The 20,267-nt window shown below is 52.3% G+C and overlaps 5 protein-coding genes across 5 annotated transcripts; 3 read left to right on the plus strand and 2 right to left on the minus strand.

Annotated features, from left to right (window-relative positions):
* Positions 1–259: 259 nt before the first annotated feature.
* AYO20_09942 (hypothetical protein) lies at positions 260–2,909 on the plus strand (the record flags this gene model as incomplete). Its single annotated transcript, XM_022648209.1, has 2 exons — positions 260–970; positions 1,026–2,909. The coding sequence occupies 2 exons, from the start codon at positions 260–262 to the stop codon at positions 2,907–2,909; spliced, it is 2,595 nt and encodes an 864-aa protein (XP_022495804.1).
* A 1,107-nt stretch (positions 2,910–4,016) lies between these two features.
* AYO20_09943 (hypothetical protein) lies at positions 4,017–7,475 on the minus strand (the record flags this gene model as incomplete). The annotated part of the gene is made up of 1 exon (XM_022648210.1): positions 4,017–7,475. The coding sequence occupies one exon, from the start codon at positions 7,473–7,475 to the stop codon at positions 4,017–4,019; it is 3,459 nt and encodes a 1,152-aa protein (XP_022495805.1).
* Positions 7,476–8,128: 653 nt separating this feature from the next.
* On the minus strand, positions 8,129–13,487 carry AYO20_09944 (hypothetical protein; the record flags this gene model as incomplete). The annotated part of the gene is made up of 2 exons (XM_022648211.1): positions 8,129–9,121; positions 9,168–13,487. 2 exons carry the CDS (start codon positions 13,485–13,487, stop codon positions 8,129–8,131), a joined length of 5,313 nt encoding a protein of 1,770 aa, XP_022495806.1.
* A 2,397-nt stretch (positions 13,488–15,884) lies between these two features.
* On the plus strand, positions 15,885–17,301 carry AYO20_09945 (hypothetical protein; the record flags this gene model as incomplete). The annotated part of the gene is made up of 3 exons (XM_022648212.1): positions 15,885–16,463; positions 16,518–16,833; positions 16,883–17,301. 3 exons carry the CDS (start codon positions 15,885–15,887, stop codon positions 17,299–17,301), a joined length of 1,314 nt encoding a protein of 437 aa, XP_022495807.1.
* A 649-nt stretch (positions 17,302–17,950) lies between these two features.
* Positions 17,951–19,721, plus strand: AYO20_09946 (hypothetical protein; the record flags this gene model as incomplete). The annotated part of the gene is made up of 2 exons (XM_022648213.1): positions 17,951–19,363; positions 19,416–19,721. 2 exons carry the CDS (start codon positions 17,951–17,953, stop codon positions 19,719–19,721), a joined length of 1,719 nt encoding a protein of 572 aa, XP_022495808.1.
* Positions 19,722–20,267: the final 546 nt, after the last annotated feature.

Genomic DNA, 20,267 nt, shown 5'->3' on the forward strand with positions numbered 1-20,267 from the left:
AGCTAAGCCTTGACCGGTATCGATAGCTTTCTTACCGCCCATTCGTGTGACTAACCAAGCCTCAGCATGCATTGAAATATGGGAGATAGGATCCCATTTCCTTCCCTAGTGTCTCACACGCAGAGATAGACCGGGGCGGTGGCCTAACTTGGCCTCCTAAGCCTCGTGAGCCGATTATGCGACAAATGTTTATATTCAGAGACCCTGCATTCGAGGGTCCTTCTCCACTCTTTGTCTCCTTACAGCCTTGCTGCAGACAATGTCGGAATACCTCTTTGTTCGTGATGGCCACCCGTCTCGTCACCAAGTCAAATTCCAGGACAACGAGCCTGACGATGACGAGTCCAATAGCAATGGCATGAATATGGATCTTTCTGGTGGACACCAAGAGACTGCTTCAAATGCCGCTTGGAATGGGGCAGACGAGCAGACCAACGGAGATGGGAAACAGTCTGGTGATGGGCCAAGTCCGGCTTTTAATATTACAACCAACCGCACAGGAGATGAACCTGCAACTCCCAAGGATGGGTTGGTGCTGGGAGGTGGACAAACCATCAAGCTTATGCTTGTGCCGGACAAACCACCAGCACCTCCACCCGCTCCAGCGAAGGAAAAGAAGCCTCACCCTCAGGCTAAGATGAAGAAATTCTGGAAGAACTTCGATCCCGAGTATACTGGCAAAGTCACGCGCGTTCTACCGGACCGAATCACGGAGAAGGATCTGAGCGCGGTGACATTGGTCGGCGAGATCGCTCACAAGGCCATCAAGTCATACGAGGACGCCAAAGCATCCTGTATCCGAGACGTCAAACGCATCATCAAGGAATGCCGAGCCTCAAATCAGAAATACACCGATCCTCACTGGGATATTGAAAGAGATTTGAAAATTACACGGGTCAGGGATTGCCTAGATGGATTGATCATTGCCGACGACGATAAAGAGCACCCAGCAGATGCAAAGCGAGTCACAGTAAGTATTTATGTAATGGCGATCATACGGTTACACATCGCTGACCACATCCTAGGATATCTTCGATGAACCCAAATTCTACGTGAATGGTGTTTCATACGACGACATTCTTCAGGGGTCGGCAGGAGACTGTTGGTTTCTAGCCGCCATTTCTACCTTGAGCTGCAACCAGCAATTCATTGATCGTGTTTGCGTGATTCAAGATCAGGCCGTTGGTGTCTATGGCTTTGTGTTCCACCGTGACGGTGAATGGCACCAGTGCATAATTGATGACAAGCTATACCTCCGGGCACCGGCATACGACGAGAGTGGGGATGTGGTCCTGGGACAATATGGAATTCGACGTCCAGACCAGGAGGATCAGTATCAAGAACTCTTCCAACGCGGATCCAAATCACTGTACTTCGCCCAGTGCCGCGATCAGAACGAGACTTGGGTGAGTCTTCTCGAAAAGGCTTATGCTAAAGCGCATGGAGATTATGCGTCAATTTCGGGTGGACAGACCGGAGAGGCCATCGAAGATCTAACAGGTGGTGTCACGACGGAAATTTATACCACCAACATCCTCGACACAGATGAATTTTGGAAAAACGAACTTAGCCGCATTGGAAAGGACTTTGTCTTCTCTTGTGCTGCTGCACGCTGGCGCGAGTGGCGCCCATATCTAGTGGCCAATGAAAAGATCCGAGAGGAACGTCGCTCCGGGATTGTCAGCCAGCACGCCTATGCGGTCCTCGACACATACGAAGGCCACGGCCAACGACTGGTCAAAATCCGCAACCCTTGGGGTAGGAAAGAATGGACAGGTGCCTGGAGTGATGGCTCTAAAGAGTGGACTGCTGAGTGGTTGACGAGGCTGAACCACCAGTTTGGCGACGATGGCGTCTTCTGGATGACGTACAAGGACATGCTGAGCAAGTACAAGTACATTGATCGAACCCGGATATTTGGGCCTGAGTGGCAGGTCGCTCAGCAGTGGATGTCGGTGCAAGTCCCTTGGAGTACGCTGGACTACCAAACCAACCATTTCTCAATTGTTGTCCCCGAGGACACGGATGCGGTGATTGTGCTCTCCCAACTTGACGATCGGTACTTCAAGGGACTGCAGGGCAAGTACAATTACACTCTGCAATTCCGAATCCAGAAGGACGACGACGACGACGAGGAATACCTCGCCCGCAGCAAGATGAACTATGAGCTGATACGGTCTGTGAATGTGGAAGCCCACCTGACCAAGGGCACATATACTGTGCTGATCAAAGTCGAGGCGCATTCCACGGGAAGAGATGAGGTGGAAAATGTCATCAGAAAGAATATCCACCGTCGCGACAAAATCACTCAGATTGGCAAACTGTATGATTTGGCTCATCAGAAAGGTCAACTTCCTTCATCCTCGTCAGCATCGGGAGCCACCTCAACTTCTGTCTCTGGAACATCGACTCCTGTTCCTTCGGGAGTCAGAACTCCATCCACCTCTTCGACCTCTTCGACGCCTGCACCAGCGGAAGAGAGCAAACAAGATGCTGACGACAACGAGAAAGACCCAAACCGCAACCCATGGAACGCAAGCTGTGTTGTGGGGCTGCGCGTGTACAGCAAACAGCCAGAGCTCGAGCTCAAGGTCGTCGTGCCGTCCAAGGAAGATGTCCACGAGATGCCGACATTTGACCGAGATGATGTGGCCAAGAGCGCGCTGGACGAGGTCCAAGCAGTTGCCGACAAGGTAGATGAAGTTGTTGGAGATAAGAAAGAAGGGGAAGGGGAGGGAGAAGGTGAAGAGGACGCGAAGGAAAACGACGAGCCGGAATCAAACGAGACAGAGACGAAGAAGGCGATGACCCAAAGTGGCCGGCTCCTTGTCGAGAGTGACGACGACGCAGACGAAGACTATGAAGAAGAAGACAGTGAAGGCAGCGACGACAACGACGACGACGAGTAACACGGCGCTTGACAGCCAAAGTCAGCGCCTGAATTTCCAATCCCGCGTTCCAGCAAGGCGCCAGGAGCATTCCGATGCTGAAAGACGTGCCTCGTACTAGAGGTAGAAACCAGACTGTTTTCACGTTCGCAGGGTTTTCTTATATGGGCGTTTACAAGGGTTTGCATACGAGGATAAAGGACTGTTCGACTCTTTTTTTCGGGTCACGGTCTGGAATGGATATATCGCGCTTGTCCCGTCGACAGTATACGATCAGTCGACTCTCTCAAATCAGGATGAGAGACACACCACTCCACTCCACCGTCGGCAGCAGTGGATTACGCAGGGTTCAGGAAGAATCTCGGTACTGAGGGGCTGCTGGACCTGGATCTGAACCCTGATGTCGGTGTGGTGTTGTTGGTATTTGTGTTGCCCATCTATCTGATTTGAGATGATGTTTATACGAGGTTACAATAGACAACAAACACCCTCCCCAACCCACCTACTCACTCCCTCCGTCTCTACTTGGTCTATAAGTTTCTTTCTCTGGCCATAGGAAACCCCAACGAACTAGAAAGCGAGCAAATGAATGAAAATCACCATTCCCGAATTTAACGCGAAGAGAAACTCGTGTCTTTCTTTTTCCAGGCCAGGCCAGGCCAGGCCACTGTCACCGTCACCGTCACCGTCCATTTATTTATTGGTTCGTCTTACTTGACTTACTGACTTACTGACTGACTGACTGGTCGTCTATCTGAATAGGTGGGCTGGCTATATATCCTCCCATCCATCCATCCATCCATGCCTCTCTCACTCTATTCATTCTATTCACTCTCTCCCTCCCTCCCTCTCTGTGAATGGTGGTGTTTAGATCAAACACGGAGACAAAACATATGTAGGTAGAGAAGATGATTTCATTGTGGCGGCCTCCCGAGTTAAGCAGTATAGCAGTATAGCAATATAGCAATATAGCGATACCCAGCTAGTCAAGTCAGTTGGTTGGTTGATTTACCATTCCATTTCATTCACATTTACGCCTTGTTGTTCCTTGTTCCATGTACCTTGTTCCTTGAATTCCCTTGATTCCTTGATCCCTCCCGGCCTAGCTGCCTAGCTGCTTCGACCATCTCAGCCGGTCGAATCTAAAGATGTATCGTTGACATCCAAAATACTCACACTATGCGCACTCCCACTCCCACTCCCCGTGGTCTTGCGGCTGAGGGTTCCCGTCCCACTGCCATTGCCACTACCACTTCCCTTTGAGCTCAACGTTGTAGAACTCTCGGCTCGGCTCCTCACGCCGCCTTCGTCTATACTCCCACCAGGGCCGATAGAAGGTCGGATACTGGCCACCTCGGCCCCCTCCAACAACTCTTGATCTCTCTTCCCGATCCCCGTGTCCTTGTCATCATAGTCCTCATCGTCATCGTCGTCGTCTCGATAAGGTTTCTGCCCGTGCTCGCGGGCGTTGCGCTCAAACTCCTTCTGCGCATCGTCCATACGTTTCCGCATCTCAGCCGCCATCCGCATGCCGTCGTTCACGATATTGTCCAAAACACCTCGCAGACCGCGAGAGCCCGGTTCCACAACACCGCCGGCACGGCCCACGTCAGGTAGAGTCTTGTTGGACGGCGCGCCGTTCAGCAAGTTTTTGACCGGCGTGCCTAGATTTGTGAAGGTGGTTAGATTTCCCGAGAGGGTGTTGGTGGTCGAGGCCAACGACAAGGAGCTGGCGTTAGGAGGGATATCGGCAAGACGGAAAGATTGAGGGAAGAAGGTCTCAAAGAACTGCTCGAGAAGTTCATCCGCGAGAATGACCATGCGGAAGGTCGGGAGGGTGATATGCAAGGGTTTATTGGGATCAAGGGCAAGGTTATGCGAGGCGGCGCGAGATGAGGAGGATTTGCGATTGTCCTGACCACTCGAGAATGACGGCGTATGGGGAGGCGTCGTCTCGGACAGGGGGTCTTTTTCTGTCGGTTTCGGCGAGGCGAGGGATTTGTGATTCGATCGTGTCTCGGTCAGATCAAGTAGATCTTCCTCGTCGGCTGGTCTGTCTATGGTTGTTGCCTCGAGCTTCGAGCTTGCTGCCTCCACGGCGTCATCCGGGTCGGCGTATTCGAAACACCTCCTGATAAAGGCACTGACGCTACCTAGAAACTTCTCATTGGTGCTCAGTTTCAGGCCCTCCTTTGCGTCCGAAGCACTGAGTGGAGAACTCAGCCCGTTGTTCGTGTCGGACGGGGTAATGGTGCCATCAAAGCCTCGTCGAGAAAGGAACAAGAGGGACTCAGACATCCTCAGGATGCCCTCCCGATCGACTTTCCCCGTCCCCTCGTCGTCAAAGAGGTCGAAGAATAGACTCATCGAATTCATAATATCCGTAGTGCCTTTGAACTGCGCAAGGCCACGAACTAGTTGTTGAAGCGTCATCTCTCCCTGATGCGACTCGTCCCATTTACCGTACAAGCGTTGCATAAAATCGTGGTCGGCGGGTTCGGGCCCTGATCCCCATTGAGACATTGTCTTGCTCCGCTTTCTCTGGCTTGTATTGGGGCTGGCAATCTCCTTACTGGGTGACGAGGGCGAGTCTGTCACTGCCCACCTGGCCGTATTGGCTAGGAACTCTCTGAAGGCATCATAGTCCATGGTCTGCAAAGGGAGGGCATTGCGGCCGGGCTCGTCATAGTTGCGAGATGAATGCTGTGGCCATAGACCAGGCCGAGTTCTCTGATCTTGCTGCTTCCTTCTCTCCACCTCGCGAGCTTTTGCACGTTCTTGTCGTTCAGCCAACACGCCAAAGAACCTATCGTAGATGGCACTGAGATCTTCAGCACTGAGCTTCTTACTTTCAGGTCCCAAATTCCGTATTGATGTCCGTTTGGCGAATGTGGCAAGCCCCTCCTTGACGCCCTCGATGTGTTTGTCTCTTAGTTCTTCGACACTGGCGTGTGTAATGCCAGCAAACTCCTTGAAAGCCGTTACCATGAGTTCCTGGAATTTGGTGATAGCCCTCAGCTTCTCGTTTTCCGAATGAGGGTGGGCGGATTCGTCCAGCCGTGAAAAGTAGTTTTTGAGTATCGAGATGAAAGAGCCATCGTCGCTCACGTCGAGTAATTCTTCGCCGTTTATGCGGAGAATAGCCAGACCAATCTGGAAGAGGACTTTCGGGCCTTCCAGGAAGAACACGTCAAGTACCCGGAAGGCGAATACAAGGGGCATCGAGTTGATGTAGAGTGACAAAAACCACGGCAGTGACACCACGGATAGGTTGACGTCTGACTTGACTAGATGTTCCCAAAGAATGGGCATTGTCCGTTCGACGAGGTTTTCAAAGACACGCTGGTCCAAAAGAGTGCCATACATGTCCTTTGAGTAGTATCCGGGAAGCAGTCTGTCGCACAAGGCGCCGAGTGTGAAGAACGCCTGAGACTCTGACATGTAGATGAGCAGGGCCGCCACGACTATATTCATGGCTTGACAGTAGCCAACCTCTTCATTGGTCCAGCTGTATGCTGTGAGGACGCGTCGAAGCCTGCCAATACCTTCATCGCTCTGAAAGCCGGGATATTCTGGCAGACTCCGATTTAGATCCTTCTCAATCTCATCGATGGCCAAGGACTCCTTTCCGGTAAACTTGGCCAAGGTTTTGGCGTAGAGGTTGGGATTTCTCAGCCGCGTGTAGAAAGAGCCGGAGCTGATCTCCCATATTTCGCCTCTCAGACGGTTTGGCAACCCAACACGGATGAGTTTGTGGAACGTGGGCTGGCGGACGATGGTGGCATTTCGGCCATTCTCCCGCATGTACTCGCCCCAGAGTCTGATCTTACTCCTATCCCTAAGTTTTCGGGCATCTCCCGGGTATTTAAACAGCATTCCAAGTCCCGTGTCGGGCGGATCGGGTGGTGTGGTTCCTTCCTCTTTGGCCTTGAGGCGAACTGGATCCAGAAAGTATTCTGAGTAGCATTGAGAGACCACAAGCCGTAGATTGTCCACCTCTTTCATACCTTCCCTCAACCCTTTCTTGAGACCGTCACAGAAGCGCTCACAGGCGATGCGACTACCGTCGAGGGTGAGGATCAGTTTGCGGGGAGGAGGCTGTGCCACCTTGGTCTTCTCGGTCGAAGGTCTCTGGACGGACTCAAAGGTGGTGAGGGCGAGCGAGAACTTGTCTTGATGACTATTCAGCCTCTCGACTCTCCGTATCGAGCACAAGGGTAGAGTAAAGCCATGCCCTCCAGGGCCCGCACCTTGCGTAGGGCCCGTGAAGGAGGTGGACGATGCATAGCTGGCGGTGGGCAGGAAACTGGTTCGGATCGTCGAGAAGCACAGAAAGTGTTCACTCAAGTGTAGTTCGCCCTGATATTTATTGCCATTGTCCCTCAACTTCTCTCCGGAGGTGACAGCGCCTCCCGCTGGGGTCGAGGGAAGAGGTAGGAATAGTTCGGCGGTGATCTCGTGCAAGGGATTTTGACCGGCGGGCAGTCTGAACTGGTCTCGGAAAAGAGAGGCCTTTGACGGACGGTTGTCATTGGTGGAGGACAGCGAGGACTGGTCAATGAACTTCTGTACAAACGAGCTCAACATGGCGCAGGCGAGGCAAGGCAAGGCACAGGCTGGCTGTCAGCGAGAGGGTGGGAGCGGGTGTTGGTACAAGGTCGCTTCCGCGGGTGGTGACAGCGCATGTCACTTCCTGCGCGTCATATTCTGCTGGAGAGACGGACGTAGGCTCTCTAGATGTCCTGGAGCATCTCAATACGAAGACACATGTCTGTGGTGACCGTCCAAAAGCAATCCTGATTGCTTGTTGTAGGAAGACGCTGGGGCCAAAAGTCAGGATGCCCGCTTGGCACGCGCTGAGTCTCTCCGAGGATGAAATCGCAGCCTGAGCGGAATCCAAACAATCCTACCAATTCAAACGTCATATTAAAAGGGGCCTGGGGGCCCATGCTAAACAATATCGGGGACTCATTCCTCTAGCATGACTAGTCATATGTGAGATCTGCCATTCCATATCTTCCACCATCATATAGCCCAGGGGAAAGCCCGTCCTTGCCCCATGACCGATAGGAGCAGTGGTAACCAGAACTCATATTTCATTCCATCATGAACTTTCCATTCCTCGTCCACCCGCCCTCCCTGAAACACCAAGAAGTCACCCAAACCGCCATTACTGCACGACAAAGTAGAACATGACCCCTGCTGGTACCCCGTCTTCCAAGAAGCGTCCGCTCCTAATCTCAGGCCGGGTCGGTGGTCAACAACAGCTCAACCACGACGTGGCTCTTTTCGTACTCTGGGTGTTGCAAGACTATCTTCGGCGTCCGTGGTGCATTTCCAAAGTTCTTGAGGCCGAGTCCATTAATTCCTCCTCCTAACATAGCCTGCGTCTGGGTTTGAGATCCTCCTGAGCCACCACCGCCGTCGTCGAGCAATTTGATGTCTTTCCCGGCGATCACTTGCTTCAGCCGACCGTTCTGAGCGTCTCGGATCTCCACAAAGTCGTCGTCGACCAAGATCAAATACTGGTTGTAGAGACACGCTGACTTGGCCCGACCGACGAATTCCATCACCACGCCTCTCGAAATATCTCCATGTTTGTTAACATAGACGGCACATTCTTCAAAAGTGACCAAGAATTCCGCCTCCCCGAGCCTGAACATCCCCAGAGGCTTGAGGTCTTTGATTCGAGTTGCAATGGAACTGAGATGAGCTTGTGTCTCGGGCTGTTCGCTTCGGAGATTCGGTACACTCCATGTTTGCTTTTTCTCGAGGGTCAATACCTCCACCCCTCTTGCGGTCGATATCGCCAAGCTTGACTGGAACAGATTCAACCCATAGCACTCGGCCGGGATATAAAACTCGTCGTATTCCCTGAAAAATTCCGTCTGTCCACGTCGAGATGCCGATGGCAGAAAACGTGATCGAGTTGTGGTGCTCTTTTGAAGGACGGGTTCGAGGACCTTGAAGGTCGACGCTATACCATCTCGTTTTTTATAGAAGACCAGTGTCCGCTCTTTCATTCTCCCCGTCACAAAGAAGCCAATGTCCTTGGAGCCGGATAATTTCTGTGGTGCCTTTCGGCTGGAGGCGTCATTTTGCGCGACCGGATTGCCCGTGGGCGGACAAACAACGTCGAGATGGTAGGCAATAAGAGCCTTGTCCGAGATAAGCAGAAACAGGTTGAACTCTTCTAGAACTGCGACCTGAGTCACTCTGTGCATTTGAATAGCCTAGGAAATGTTAGTAGAGTCAACAGTCAGCGTAGATAAGACTAACCCTGATCCATCCCCGAGAATTCTGGTACTCGGAGATGTACACGCCGTAGTCGGTTCCCACAGCGCACATAAGCCGACCATATGGCTGATTGAATACAGTGGCGCAGTTGACAGGAGCGCGGCAAACAGGTGCTGGTCGGCCCTGGCCTTCAAATTTCTTCTCGGTCTCCCGGATAGCCCTATCCAAAGGAGTCCCCTTGATCAGAATTCGCTTCGCGGGATACGTGAGGCCTTCGTAGCCAAATGCTGTGTCTGCCAGTACTCGCAGCTTGAACGGCTCAGCATTTTGCTTATACAGCGCCTCAGCATGCCTCGTTTTCGCCTGAATGATTGCCTCACACCAATCCTGCCGATTTTGGGCGCTTGGTGCGTAGAGAGTGTACGTTTCAGTCTTGCCGAGATGCTTGACGCGGAAAGGATACATGATTTTCTCCTCTTTGGAACTGCCCGACTCCAACGTAGTGATGGGAACCATGCTCTGGCTTGTGTTGCCAGATCCTACCGAGAGATTGGTATTTGTATGTGACAATGGACCAGGAGTCCCGCCACTAGCAGTAGACTGCGCTCTGGTAAGCCGATTATCAGGGGTTACCGGGCCACGAGGTGCGACCGTGGTGGTGACGGCTCCGATACCCTTCATCGAGGACTTTATAACTGCAGGGTCATTGGAACTTTCAAGGACGAGCAGGTCCATCGGAATGGGGACTTTTGAGACATCGTAATATCCCTCTCTGCGATCCCGACTGAGAGGCTTTGCTAGGACGAGGTAATGATCGAAGAGAATCGCATGGGTTTCGACCCATTGGAACCCTTTACCGCCAGCACGCTGCAAGTCGCCCCGGAAGATGATTTCTCTCCCCAAGTGATCGAGGTTAAGTTCAACTTCCTTCTCCATTGGTGGTCGAAGCCGCAGTTTGGTTTGCATTTCGATCAACTCCATCTTCTTGGTCATTTCCGCAAACTTGGAATCACATTCGAAAGTAGCTGCGCGAATCTCGTCCAGGGCATAGGCCAAGTTGGCCTTCTCCTCGGAGTCCTTCAGCATGTTCTTTTGGACGGTGGAAAGTAACAAGCTGTACCGCTGCAGCCTGGTGATCGGGGCCTTCAAGTAATTGTCCCATCCTAATCTGTTCGACCGCTTATCCTCCCGCGCCTGGTCCAGGAAATTCTTGAAGGGAATATTTCGTTCCGCTTCACGACGCATGAGGTAATCTGCCCGAGGAAAGTTGGAAGCATACTCCACATACACGGGCCTCGCTTTTCGGATCCATTCCCGGAAGATGTCACTGAAGCCAACAATCCAGGGCCCTTGCTCCGTCTGTCGGTATTTGAGCTGACCAAGAAGGTAGTCTTGGTTGACTTTCTTGACCTTGTCCACGCCACCAAACACTTCCCTAAGAAATGTCGGCAATTTCTTGGTGGGAATGATAGGCGGTTGCGCCCCAGAAAGTCGATCTCGGTATAGCACTCTGAGCACATCCAGCTGGCTGATATAAAGGTCTTCACTTGTGACAATTTCGTGCAAAACGTTCTGCCGTTCGATTTCTTTCTTGTCGTGGGTTTCGACGTCCTCCTTCTTGAGCTTGTAGTATGTGGCCCAATCTTCAGACTTCTTCTCAACAGGTAGGCTATCAAGATCGAGTTTCTTGAGAGTCCGCATGCAATGATAGGAGTAGCATCGCCCACGGGTATGATATAAATGTAGCTTCGAGGAGTAACATCCGGTGCCTGTCAGCTGATATAGAACGCCGGACATGGTCCCGGGCCCGAACTTGACCCATTCTTCTTCTCTCACCAGAGCATTCGCGTCGAACATTTCCTTGATAACTCGTTCTCCCAGTGATTCAGCCTCTGTGATGTACATTGTTGGTACTTTGTTCATGAAGAGTGCAACAATGCCTTCCACAATGCTATTCTCTTTCAAATCAACTTCTTCTTCGGCCAGATCCCTGATCCACGCTAAGATCGAGCTCAGCGCCCAGGGTTCTGAACATTTCTTAAATTGATCAGCTGTCAGTTTGGACGGGTTGTACCGCTTCCTCGGAATTGCTGGAAGATCCAGTGCTACAGCAGATTGCGGGCTGGAGATGTCATACAGATCAGACATCGGTCTTCCCTGCTGCCTCAGAAGCCTCTGACGGTCTGCATCTGTTTTCGAGCGGTTAACCTGTTCGGCCCTAGGAGCACTTCGCGCACTAGACAACGAAGTAGACCGGGGAACGCTCGCTGGGCTGAGTAGGGTGTTGGGGTAGGCGTCCGGGGCTGTTGGATACGCGCGCGAATTCGGATCGGTGTACTGAGAGAACCGGCTTTGTTGAGTATAAGTACCAGCAGGCATCAAATGCGGTATTCGCAGTGCCAGAGCCGAGTCGGAGAGTGAAGGAGGAGGTGGAAGGGGACGCTGCTGGCTCATGCCAGGATGGAAGAAGAGATCCGGCATCTCTTCCCGTGATGGACTTGAGCTTGCAGAAGTCCGATTAGTTTCTGCCTCGATCATAGTTGATTCGTCTCCGTCTTCATAGCTTAACCGTCTGGGGTGCGGGCTGGGTTCTGTCAAACCGCCTGTGCCTCCAGTGTCCACACGAGCGACATTATGCGTGGAAGAGAAGGGATGGACGCTGTCTAGAGGCGGGATCGACTCAAATCCGCTTGTCTGCGACTCCCGTCCCTCCGAAGAGACGCCAGAGCTCCGTACTGAACTCATTCTGGTGTTCAGCCGCCCGTATAGTTCACTTTGCGGCATGGCCGTAGCAGCACTCGCATAGTTGGACACAACAGAGTCGCCATAAGCCATATCAGGCGCATACCCTCCCCCAGCGAGACTCAAATCACCGTAGCCGGCATAATCGCTGTCGCTGCTTTGTTCCTGGGAGGAAAGTCTAGCAGCCGCTTCATCCGCACGTGGCTGGCTGGGGAAGAGGGTGGCTGAACCACTACGCCGGCGCGCGTCCTCTGCCCTTTCTTGCTCATCTAATGCTTGCATAGCAGCAAGCCCCGCAGCGGCCTCGGCGTCACTGTCGTCGGTGAACGCGCCATAGTTGATATAAGCATCTCCGGTGGAGGCGATATTCCCGTTGAGATGTGTTGGCGCCTCGTCTGGCGAAAGATGGGGTCTGGGCGACGGATGTTGGAAAACGGCATCCGCTGGACCGTCCCTCGAATTGCGGTGTCTGTAGTCGCTGCCTGACCTTGTATGCCTTGAGGTCTGTCCTATAGCCTCATCTAAATCTTGCATCAAATCCTCATAGCCCGAAGAAGTGATGCGTGCTCCACTGTTACGCGATCCTGTCGAATTGAAGTAGTCACTTTCTGACTCCGGCTCCGATGGAAGGCCTGGTAATGATCTACCTTGGGGATGACGGTCGAGTGTATTCGTACGCTGAGGCGACCGGTTTGAAGGTTGTCTGCTCGGTGGCGTCGGAATGGAAGGCTGTGGCGAAGCAGACTGATTGCTCATACGGCTCGCGAATGAGGAATTGCGGTTTATATCAGGAGACGAATAGGCCGTCAGATTTGAGGCAGGGTATGTTGCCGACGGGCCAGTAGGATATGGATATGGCTCTTCAGGTATGCTTGCCGACCTTCCGTGTGGTGGAGGCACAGGAGCTGGAGGGGAATAAGTTGACGGGACTCCGTAATGTTGGCCAGGGTACTGTTGTGATATATCGTGCTGGTACGCACCGTAGGCTTGCGGGTTGGGAAATGCGACTGCTTCAGACCGAGGAGGGGGCGGGGGCGGTTGGGACGAGGAGTAATTATATTGAGAGTTCGCATCGTAGGAACCGTAGCTGTTGTAGACAGATGTCCGACGAGCGAGATTCTGGTCGCCGTAGGCAGCTGGAACGTACGGCTGATAGGTGCTTGTGGGATGGGCAGGCTGGGGGGCTGCATAGAGCTGTGGATTGTAAGATGCTTGCGATTGCTGCTGTTGATGATACTGAGCGGGATTGTAGGGAGCGTGAGCGGGTGCCGCAGTCTGGTACTGATGCTGGTACCCGCCCAAACCTGCATGTTGAGTATTTGTCCTGAATGGCATCGTGACCGAAGAGTGCATGTTCGCCGACAGAGATCGATTCACTGGAGGACTCGCTGCCGCTCCTGTGGACGGAGCGTACGAGTTTCGTCCCTGCGCCCCCCGCGGCTGCTCTTCTCCATCGAAGTACCTTTCGTCGTCCCCGGCGTTGAAACTCGGCGAGCGTTCGAGAGATCTTGGAGGATAGATGGATTGTGCACCGTAGGAAACGTGGTCACTATTCTGACCAGACGAAGGGTGATTGCCTGTCGGGTAGTAGGGCTGCCCATTTTGGTGGTAGCTGGCCATGGTCAGCGCAGCTGATGGAGTATGCGATCGGGAGGCGCGAGAGGGCGGAGTCAACGCAGAATCGGCCGTGGATGTCGCTGGGCATGTTCGAGATCCTTCAGATGCCAATGAGCACGAATCACTCCGCGGGAGTTTGTGCTGTGCTGCGCCGAGTCATCGGTGATAAATTTGGAGGTGCTGAGGTCGTGAGGCAGCCTGACGACCAGGAATGATGGATTCCCGGCGACGAACGATTGTGCAATAGGTAGGATGCTCAGAGAATCGGAACCAATATCAGAGCGATACCGCGATGAGCGCTAAGATGTAAATAATACCGAGATGAGTGGTCTATGATCCATTTGAACAATGTTGAATGGACAGATGCGGTCGGATGTTGCTAGCCAGCCCAGTGTCGCAGACGTGCAATGCTGGTCCTGCTGTGGTGCGCTGGCTGTCAGCGGGAGGCGGACAATAATGATGATACAGTACAAGTGACTTTACTTAGCATCGGGGCATAAGGCTGCCGAGGTGCCCATCGACCACCGGCCACCTCCCAACCATTGGCACTGCAGGCACCGTTAGGGACCACACTGGGGACTCGCCTTTTGGGAGGGGGGGCCCTCTAAAGTAGTGCCCATCCCAAGGCTGATTGGTGCCTGACGCCCCGTTACAACGCCAAACTGGCCCCCCCTTGCCCCCCCTTCTGACTGTACTGAGCGAGGTAGATACTCCGTAAGTACGAGGTACATTTACTCCTACTATACGTACTTTCAGGCGCCTCAATGGCTGCGAAACCAGATCCTGCAGAATTATTTAAATTGTGATTTTGTAAGTTAGATGAGATGCTCAGACATAGCTAGAGTTCCACTTCTGCCAAAGGTCTCCCTTACATATAAACAAGTCCACTACCTACAAAATTATCGTCTTAATAATTGACCGGGCCCTGGGAGGATGAAACACTCAGGTTCCTGTTGTGATTTGTGATGTGTTGGCGGAAATGTGCAGCTTTTCTCTCTCGCGTCAACGTTGCGCACGTGCAGCATTCTCTTCCCCCTTCCCATTGAATTCATCGGTCCAAGTCAAGACTCCTTTTGTTCCCGCATGGTCTTCAATACTCCTTCAGCGACTCGAACCCCTTCGAGCCCTGCTGGCATTCCACAATAGATCGCAACCTGCATCAAAACCTCTCGAATCTCCACTTCACTCGCCCCATTGTGAACCGCTCCTCTGACGTGCACAGCTAGCTCAGTCATTCGGTTCAAAGCACAGAGCATGGCGATATTTAGCAAGCTTCTGGTCTTACGCTCTGCAACTCAATGTTAGCCTCTACCAGTCTTGACAGAAACTCGTCACAATAACTCCTCCAGAGATGAAACAGACGTGTAAGAAGGGGAGAAGGATTCACCAAGTCCCGGCCGGGCCCAGATCATTCCCCATCCCACCTCCGTGGCCAAGTCTTGCATCGGCCGAGCAAAATCAGAAGAGTTGTTTTGAAGAGAACGCTGGACATGTTCGGGCCCAGCGACTTCGGTTCGGATCTGGAAGCCTTGGTCGTAAAAGATCTTGTGGGCTTCAGCCACGCTATTCTCCTGGGCACTCGACATCGCTTCGGGCGGATTTGGTCAGATGCACGGTTCGCGGATCTCTCAATAAGATTGATGAAAAGGTGGTAAGAACACGTCTGTGGTGAAAAGAACAACGATACAAGACCGAGGTCGGCCGGGCAAGCCCCACTACGCTCTCGTCGGTGATCATGCTGTGACTGATCAAACAGAGGCTGAATGCCCTATCGACGCCGGGATACTGACCTCTGACTGCCCTGGCAGCCTGGATGCACTCCAATGCGGGGCTGCGAGGATGGCTGCGCTCGACTTGGGGGAAAAGTGAATAAGGCTAACTGTTGGAGTAGAGCGAGGACTGTGTGGTTGCGCACAGATTCAAGATACCTACTACACTACGCTATTCTATCGATTCGTCTTGCTTTCATTCCCCTCTCTTCAATCCAAGGTACAAACCTGCGATCCAACTACCGAGAAAGCAGCAAGGCCCAAGATCCTACCAGTTCCTTCGTTGGTATCCGACTTGCAGATGTACTTCGTACAATCGCACCAACCACTGCCCCACCTCCTACTGGCGAGGCCAAGTCAGCCATGGGCAGTTTAATTCGGTCATCTGTGCCCTCTCCACCTCCGGAAGACCCCCCATAATCTTGGACGTGGGTTCAAGATGGTGTTGCATCTCCTGATATTGGATGGAGAAAGATCGCGGGGCTTGACACTATCCCTGCCAGATATAAAACTAAAAACATAACAAAAACCTTCCTAGCATACCATCGTCCACCTGTCGCTTCTTGCTTTTCACTTGGAGTCATATAGCCCTTTCACGTGTCTTCGCGGCCTGCAATATATCAATACCGAAATGACGTCTCCTGAGAAACCGTGGACAATCATCGTCGGTGCTGGACCATCTGGCCTGCTTCTGGGTCTGATGCTGGCGAAGAAAGGGGTCACTGTCCATATCCTGGAGGCCGCTGGTGAATTGGATGACTCTCCTCGCGCAGCGTATTATGGTCCTCCGGCCGCGTATGAGTTACGCCGTGCTGGAGTCATTGATGACATTCGAAAGGAAGGGTTTGATCCGGTAAAGACATGTTGGAGAAAACTCGACGGCACTTATCTTGCTGGGTTCGACAACACCCTCATGCATGACGACCCAGATCGTCTGGCGTGTCTGCCATTGGCGCAACTCGATCGATTGCTGTACAGACACGCCATTCAGCAGCCCAGTCTGAAAGTGTTCTTCAACCACAAAGTGATGGATGTTGGTCAGGACGATGACAAGGCATGGGTGGATGTTGAGACTCCCGAGGGCCCAAAACGTCTTGAGGCAACTTACATCGTAGGTTGCGATGGTGCATCGAGCACAGTCAGAAGAAAGCTGTACGGTGCAAAGGATTTCCCTGGTTACACCTGGGACAAACAGATCGTGGCGACGAATGTAAGCAAGCCAATATTTTCATTCCTCCTCACTCTTTCTCATTTTTCTCCCTAGGTGGCGTACCCTTTCGAGAAATTTGGATACGACGATGCCAATTTCTTTATTCATCCAGAGCACTGGCATATGGTCGCCCGTCTCACCAAAAATGCAGACGGCAGCGGCTGGTGGCGTGTCAGCTACGGAGAGATCTCTGGACTCACTCGAGAAGAACTGATTGCACGGCAACCCATGAAATACGAAGCCATGTTGCCCGGTCATCCCAAGCCAGGAGAGTATGACCTTGCGGCGATCAGCCCGTACAAGATCCATCAGCGCTTGGTGGAGAAGATGCGAGTTGGCAGGTTTATGCTCGCTGCAGATGCTGCACACAGTAAGTTGGACGATCCACCGTGCGAAGTGACGCTCACGCATTACTCTAGTCTGCAACCCTTTTGGTGGTCTCGGGCTCACCGGCGGTCTTGTGGATATCGGTGGCTTATATGACTGCCTGATTGGCGTTTATGAGGGTAAAGCGGATGAAAGTATACTTGATAAGTATTCCGAGATGCGGCGGCAGAGATATCAGACAGTTACGGATCCCATCTCCACGGACAACATCAAACGACTGTATGATCAAGACCCGGACAAAGCACTCGAGAATGATTCGTTTTTGAAGATGCTCAAGGATATCGAAGGCGATGTGGAAGCCCAGCGAGAGTTTATGCGGTCGCCTATGGCGCTTCGATACGACTTTACTCAACATTATAACACCGCGAAGAACGGAAGTCAAGCAGGGGAAGTCAAGAATGGAGCTGTGACGTCGCAAGTAGAGCAGGTGGCTGTGGCGGGAACAGATTGAGCCTTATCGAATGCAATCATACCAGCCCCAGACTGTCACTGAGGACTGCAGCTCAGCTATTAGATAAATGATTATACCCTGCATGCCTGCATGCCATAGCCCTATTGTAACAAAGGTGTCAAGACAGGAACCGTCAAACTGTGTACCAAATACTGGCTTGCTGGGTATCTTGCTTGTAGTATCTAGAGATGTACCTAGTAGTCATGGTAGTGGTACTGAGTACCTCCTCATTCGCCAGTGGGGGTATTACTACTGTCCACTAATACTGATAGGTAATAGCGCCATTCTCATTCGTCATTCGTCATTTGCCTTTTCTGGCCTCGCTAAGTTGCCCATGTATATACGTCATTTGAACTCGAAGTCCGCATTGGCCCGGGGCGCAGTCTCTCTTTCCCATGCAAGTTCCCCATGTATCGATGCCAAAAAGTCAAGACTTTCTCACAAGCCGCCCAAGTCGCTACGATAGAGCCTATTTTGGCTCTCAGATCTTGGTTCATTATTGTCATGAAGATTGTTGCGCGCTGACTGCCGTATTTTGTGCTCGACATTCAACTCTCATCTATACCTCGTCCTTCTGAGGTTGCCTCTTAGCCTTGCGCCCCGCCACAGGCAGCCCTCCTCCATCCTGATGAATGCTTGATTTACAGCCATGAAGCCCTCCGATCATGGGCCTCTCCTTCGTCGCAAGTCTTCGACTCCTCATTACCAGACATTTGGCGGCATATCGCCTCCCAAGTCTCGTGGGCGACCGCTGTCTGATTCCTCCAACTCCTCCAGCCACGACCTGCACAATGGTGACGACAACCACCAACACAGCTCGCCGCTGCCGAAGAAACAGATGGCTATCTTAGCCGTTATAGCTCTGTGCGAACAGACAGCACTCAATTCTATCAGTCCCTACCTGCCTGCAATGGCGTCGACGTTCCCCGAAGTGAAACAAGGACAAGTGGGCATATATGTTGGGACAATCGCTTCTGCCTTTGCGCTTGCGCAGCTGGCGACAAATTTCTTCTGGGGATGGCTGTCGGATCATATTGGAAGAAAACCGGTAATATTGATGGGCACAATATTTACGGCTGCCTGCTTCGTGGCGTTTGGTTTTGTGAAGACGCTACCACAAGCCATTGCGGTTCAAGCGTTTATGGGTCTGCTGAATGGGAACCAAGGTGTTGTCTCTACCTGCCTTGGGGAAATTACCGACCGAAGCAATCAATCGCGGGCTTTCACCTATCTCCCTGTCATCTATGGCCTTGGAGGTATCACCGGCCCTATCATTGGCGGTGTGTTGGTGTTTCCCAGGAATCCTTTCGATAAATCGAAGCCCAATCCGTACCCTTACCTTCCACCGAACCTCCTATCAGCAGCAATCCTCTTGGTAGACTTCATCTTGACGTCACTTTTCCTCGAGGAAAGCTTAGAAGAGGCACAGTATCTCCAACCTCTGGGTTCCAGGGTGCGCAACCTATTTTCATGGCTTTGGCAGTTCACCTCCTCCAGCAGACCTCATTACCTCCGCCGAAAAGGCAAAAGCCACCAAACCCCAGTCCATCCGAACGGTCTTGCAGAGGTTTCCGACGACGAAGATACCGATGGCGGGACAGAGCCTGCCGTGTTCTTCCCTGCCTCGGAAGAATTGAAGAAGAAAGATGTGCTCAACCGAGACACCATCCTCCTCCTTGTGACATACCTCATTTTCCAATTAGCCAACATTTCCTTTAACTCGCTCTATCCCATTTTCGCCCAAGCCTCACCACCCACTGGCCGGAACCTCGACCCAGAAGAGATTGGCCTGTCGCTCGCCTTCGCCGGAGTAGTGACCATTCTATTCCAGATTGGTGTTTTCGGCAAACTGCGGGACATGATGGGAAATAGATGGGCATACAGAATCGGTTTAGCTGGATTTGTGATTGCCTACGTCCTTATGCCTTGGGTGGGTTACAAAGACGATGCTGACGGAAAAATGGGTACACATGGCGCGGTATGGTTATGGCTAGAGATTTGTACTGTCCTTCTTATCAAGACAGTGGCGGCAGTAGGTGGTCTGACCAGCGCTCTATTATTGGTGAGTCTTTTTGCAGGACGGCGGTGAGTAATCCTACTGACTATATGCGCAGATCACCAACTCGGCGCCTAATCACTCTGTCCTGGGGACTCTCAATGGCCTTGCACAGACACTCTCAGCTGCAGGTCGAGCGGTCGGCCCATTTGTCTCGGGCAGTCTCTTCTCACTTGCCACCCGAGTTCGCCCCAAGGGAGAAGCCCTAGCATTCGGCGTCTTTGGCGGCATTTCATTTATTGGCTTCTTGTTAAGCTTCGGTATCCGATCGCCCAACTTGGAGGCCGAGGGATGGGACTCGGAGGACGACGACGATGATGAAGACGATGACGGGTCTGACAAATCGGAAGATGAGGATGCTTGACCATGATGGAGCTCCTCAACTCGAGTACGACGGGCGAAAGATTGGACCTTGGATTCTAGGCAGTATTCAACCAGCGAAGGCGTTTAATGAAGGCATGGAAAATGAGCAACGGTAAAGCATTCAGCCTGCAGTCGGTCTTTTTTGGGATGGTATAGATTGATGGTTTATAATAGGGTGCTTTGAGAGAGAGAGAGAGAGCCCCAGACCGGGAACTTGATATATTTGGGAAGAGACGTTTGACTTTGACTGGATCAGGCGAGGCTCTCATATGGCCTTGTCGAGTGTAATTATGGGTGACATGGCGTGGTGGACATTTGACACTTTCCATGCCAGGATCACCCTCCTTCTCCTTCACCAGTCGCCTCTATGAGAAGTTTGGCATGGATTGTCTGGCATAAGGAGGTGGGGATCTTCATTGTTAGTCGTGGAAAGCCACAGGCAAAGGGACAGAGGGACAGAGAGACAGCGACACAGCAGTGAATTAATCTGGTAGAAAGGAAGACGGAGTCTGGAAAACGAAGGAAAGGGGGAAAAGGAAGATAGATG

Source organism: Fonsecaea nubica, assembly GCF_001646965.1.
Source record: "Fonsecaea nubica strain CBS 269.64 chromosome Unknown Scaff99, whole genome shotgun sequence".
Classification (NCBI taxonomy): Eukaryota; Fungi; Ascomycota; class Eurotiomycetes; order Chaetothyriales; family Herpotrichiellaceae; genus Fonsecaea; species Fonsecaea nubica.